The sequence below is a fragment of the Seriola lalandi genome, unplaced genomic scaffold (assembly GCF_002814215.2).
Source record: "Seriola lalandi dorsalis isolate HSWRI2012SDOR001 ecotype SW California unplaced genomic scaffold, Sedor1 jcf7180002054952, whole genome shotgun sequence".
Taxonomy (NCBI): domain Eukaryota; kingdom Metazoa; phylum Chordata; class Actinopteri; order Carangiformes; family Carangidae; genus Seriola; species Seriola lalandi.
This window is the reverse complement of record NW_019525503.1, coordinates 309,563-312,021: the sequence shown is the minus strand read 5'-3', so window position 1 is coordinate 312,021 and position 2,459 is coordinate 309,563. Positions and strand designations below refer to the sequence as shown.

The 2,459-nt window shown below is 46.0% G+C and overlaps 1 protein-coding gene across 1 annotated transcript in view; it reads left to right on the top strand.

Moving 5' to 3' along the window:
* Positions 1 to 79: 79 nt before the first annotated feature.
* LOC111645457 (protein kinase C epsilon type-like) overlaps positions 80 to 2,459 on the top strand; it is a 64,711-nt gene continuing 62,331 nt past the window's right edge. The window contains exon 1 of the mRNA XM_023394673.2: positions 80 to 1,371. Coding sequence (XP_023250441.1) covers positions 1,024 to 1,371 — 348 coding nt within the window. The 5' untranslated portion in view covers positions 80 to 1,023. The remainder of the gene's footprint in view (positions 1,372 to 2,459) is intronic.

Genomic DNA, 2,459 nt, shown 5'->3' with positions numbered 1-2,459 from the left:
CACCACCACCATCCACACCCACCACTCGTATATTCACCCACACGGCCGTGCCCCCTCTCCTCTCTCCAGCCTAAACACCTCCCTAGTCTGGGCTGCGTCGCACTCCCCAGTCTGTCACACAAGGCTCCGAGAAATCTGACGTGTTTTTCGCATTTCCTGCACCGAGAGAGACGGAGGCAGAGAGCAGTGTCGGCGGAGGCAGCCAAAAGGTATGTCCACGGGAAGTTTAAGCTCAACAGCCGTCAGTGGATGAACCCAGGCCGTGCAACGACGAGGAGCAGGGACCCCCCCCCCCAACACCCCTATTCACCTACCTACCTACCGCCTGACTCTGCCCCCCTCCTCTCCGGCTCCTGCTGCGGTTGTTCCCAGCCGCTGTCTGGTCGCAGCGGTCCGGTTTCGCACATCCCCGTTGCGCCGCGGCGGCTTCCAGCAGGCATCTGGAGCCTCCCACCCCACCGCCACACGGTGCAATGCAACACGGGCTACTGTCTCCACGGTGCCCCGCTACAGCTAACGGACTTTATTAAACCCTCGAAGGTAAATAAATAAATAAATAAAAGCATGACACACCGACTCACATCTGGGGCCTTTGCTCATGTGTTTTTTGCTAACTGTTGGTAGCTGTTCATATTTCTTCCGTTCACTTCTAAAGAAGGCTGCCCCGGGTTAACGGACTGCTTTATTTTTTTTAAATATATATATATTTTTTTAAAGGAAATTTAAAGCGTATTCGACAAGTGTAAACGTTTCAAGGCAAGACAAAATTAATAAAAACAAAATAAACGGCTGCACAGTTTTCGTTTTGTCCGTTAGCGTCATATTCAACTGGAAGGAATACAGGATCTGCCTGGAGGACCACCGGTTGAACAGAGCCGTTATTCAAACCGTTAGAGCACGAGGACGTACGTTGTTTTAAAAGTGGCCGAGGAGGGGAAAGGTGAGGTGCTTTCAGTGTAAACAAGTTACGGTTCAACTAGCAAGTGTTTTTTTGGGGGGGCAGGGGGGGGCCGTTTCACCGCCATGGTGGTCTTCAACGGGCAGCTGAAGATCAAGATCTGCGAGGCTCTCAGCCTCAAACCGACAGCCTGGTCCCTGCGTCACGCCGTCGGCCCCAAGACCCAGACGTTCCTCCTGGACACGTACATCGCCCTGAACGTGGACGACTCCCGCGTGGGCCAGACCTGCACCAAGCAGAAGACCAACAGCCCCGCGTGGAACGACGAGTTCACCACGGAGGTCCACGACGGCCGCCGGATCGAGCTGTCCGTCTTCCACGACGCGCCCATCGGCTACGACGACTTCGTGGCCAACTGCATCATCCAGTTCGAGGACATCCTGCACAACAACAGCAAGCACTTCGAGGACTGGGTAAGAGACAGGGATGTGACACCCTGAAGTACACACACGCACACACACACACACGCACGCACACACATACCAAAAAAAAGTACTTTATTAAGGCTGCTACAAACAATTAATGTCAATATGGCCATTAAAAAAACAAACAAAAAAAATAGTTGCCATTGTTTTTGTCTGTCTCAAAACCCAAAATATTAATTTATCTACACAGATTTCAAATATAATCATTACATTTGAGTATGGCCAGAATAAACTGACAGAAAAATAAGAATAGGGGCTTAAATAAAGTCTTAAACCTAGTTACCTAGACGACCGTTAGTCAGGGCCACAACAATGCAGAAACCACTTTAGTTAATATTGCAATTCAAATCAGAGAATCCCTCAGACAAGCTGGTAATCCAGTATGTCCATGCAAGCTTGAACCTATACCTCTGCCTGATAAATAAATTACACAATGATATTATATTCCGACAATCAACTGCGATCAATAAATCAGCTGTTTCAGATCGATTTCAGTTTAAAGTCAAACAGTGCTAGCAGTAAAATGTGTTCAGTATGGAGGCCTATTTCTGCCAAACAAAATAAACAAACATTAAAAGTAAGTAATGATGAAAACAAGTTCTCAAATTCCTCTTATTAAGTCTTAATTTGGGGGTAAATGTCTTAACATTGACGTAACTGACTGTTTATATGAACAATTTTTCCTTATTAACATAAGATTTTTCTCTTTTTGAATTTAATTTAGTCTCAGATTAGATGATTATAGTTTTGCTGTCACTTGTTTTGACACTAGTAAAGCAATTTCTAATATATTATGTGAGGCCAAACCAATTAGCTCACTGATTTATCATCAGTTTGGTAATGGATTGATGGTCTAAGTCATTTTTCAAGCCAAAATGCGGAACGTTTACTTCTCCTTTCCTAAGTTACATGTCATTGTTAACTCAATTAAATTAACACGTTCTTTCATTTTGGCAGACGCACACGTAAACACAGACAGTATGGATCCTGTTACCTGTTGTTGTGCTCTTGTTAGCTGAACCAGTGACCCACAGCAGAGCTACAAAAGAGGCAAGAGTGTGTGTGTGTGTGTGGGG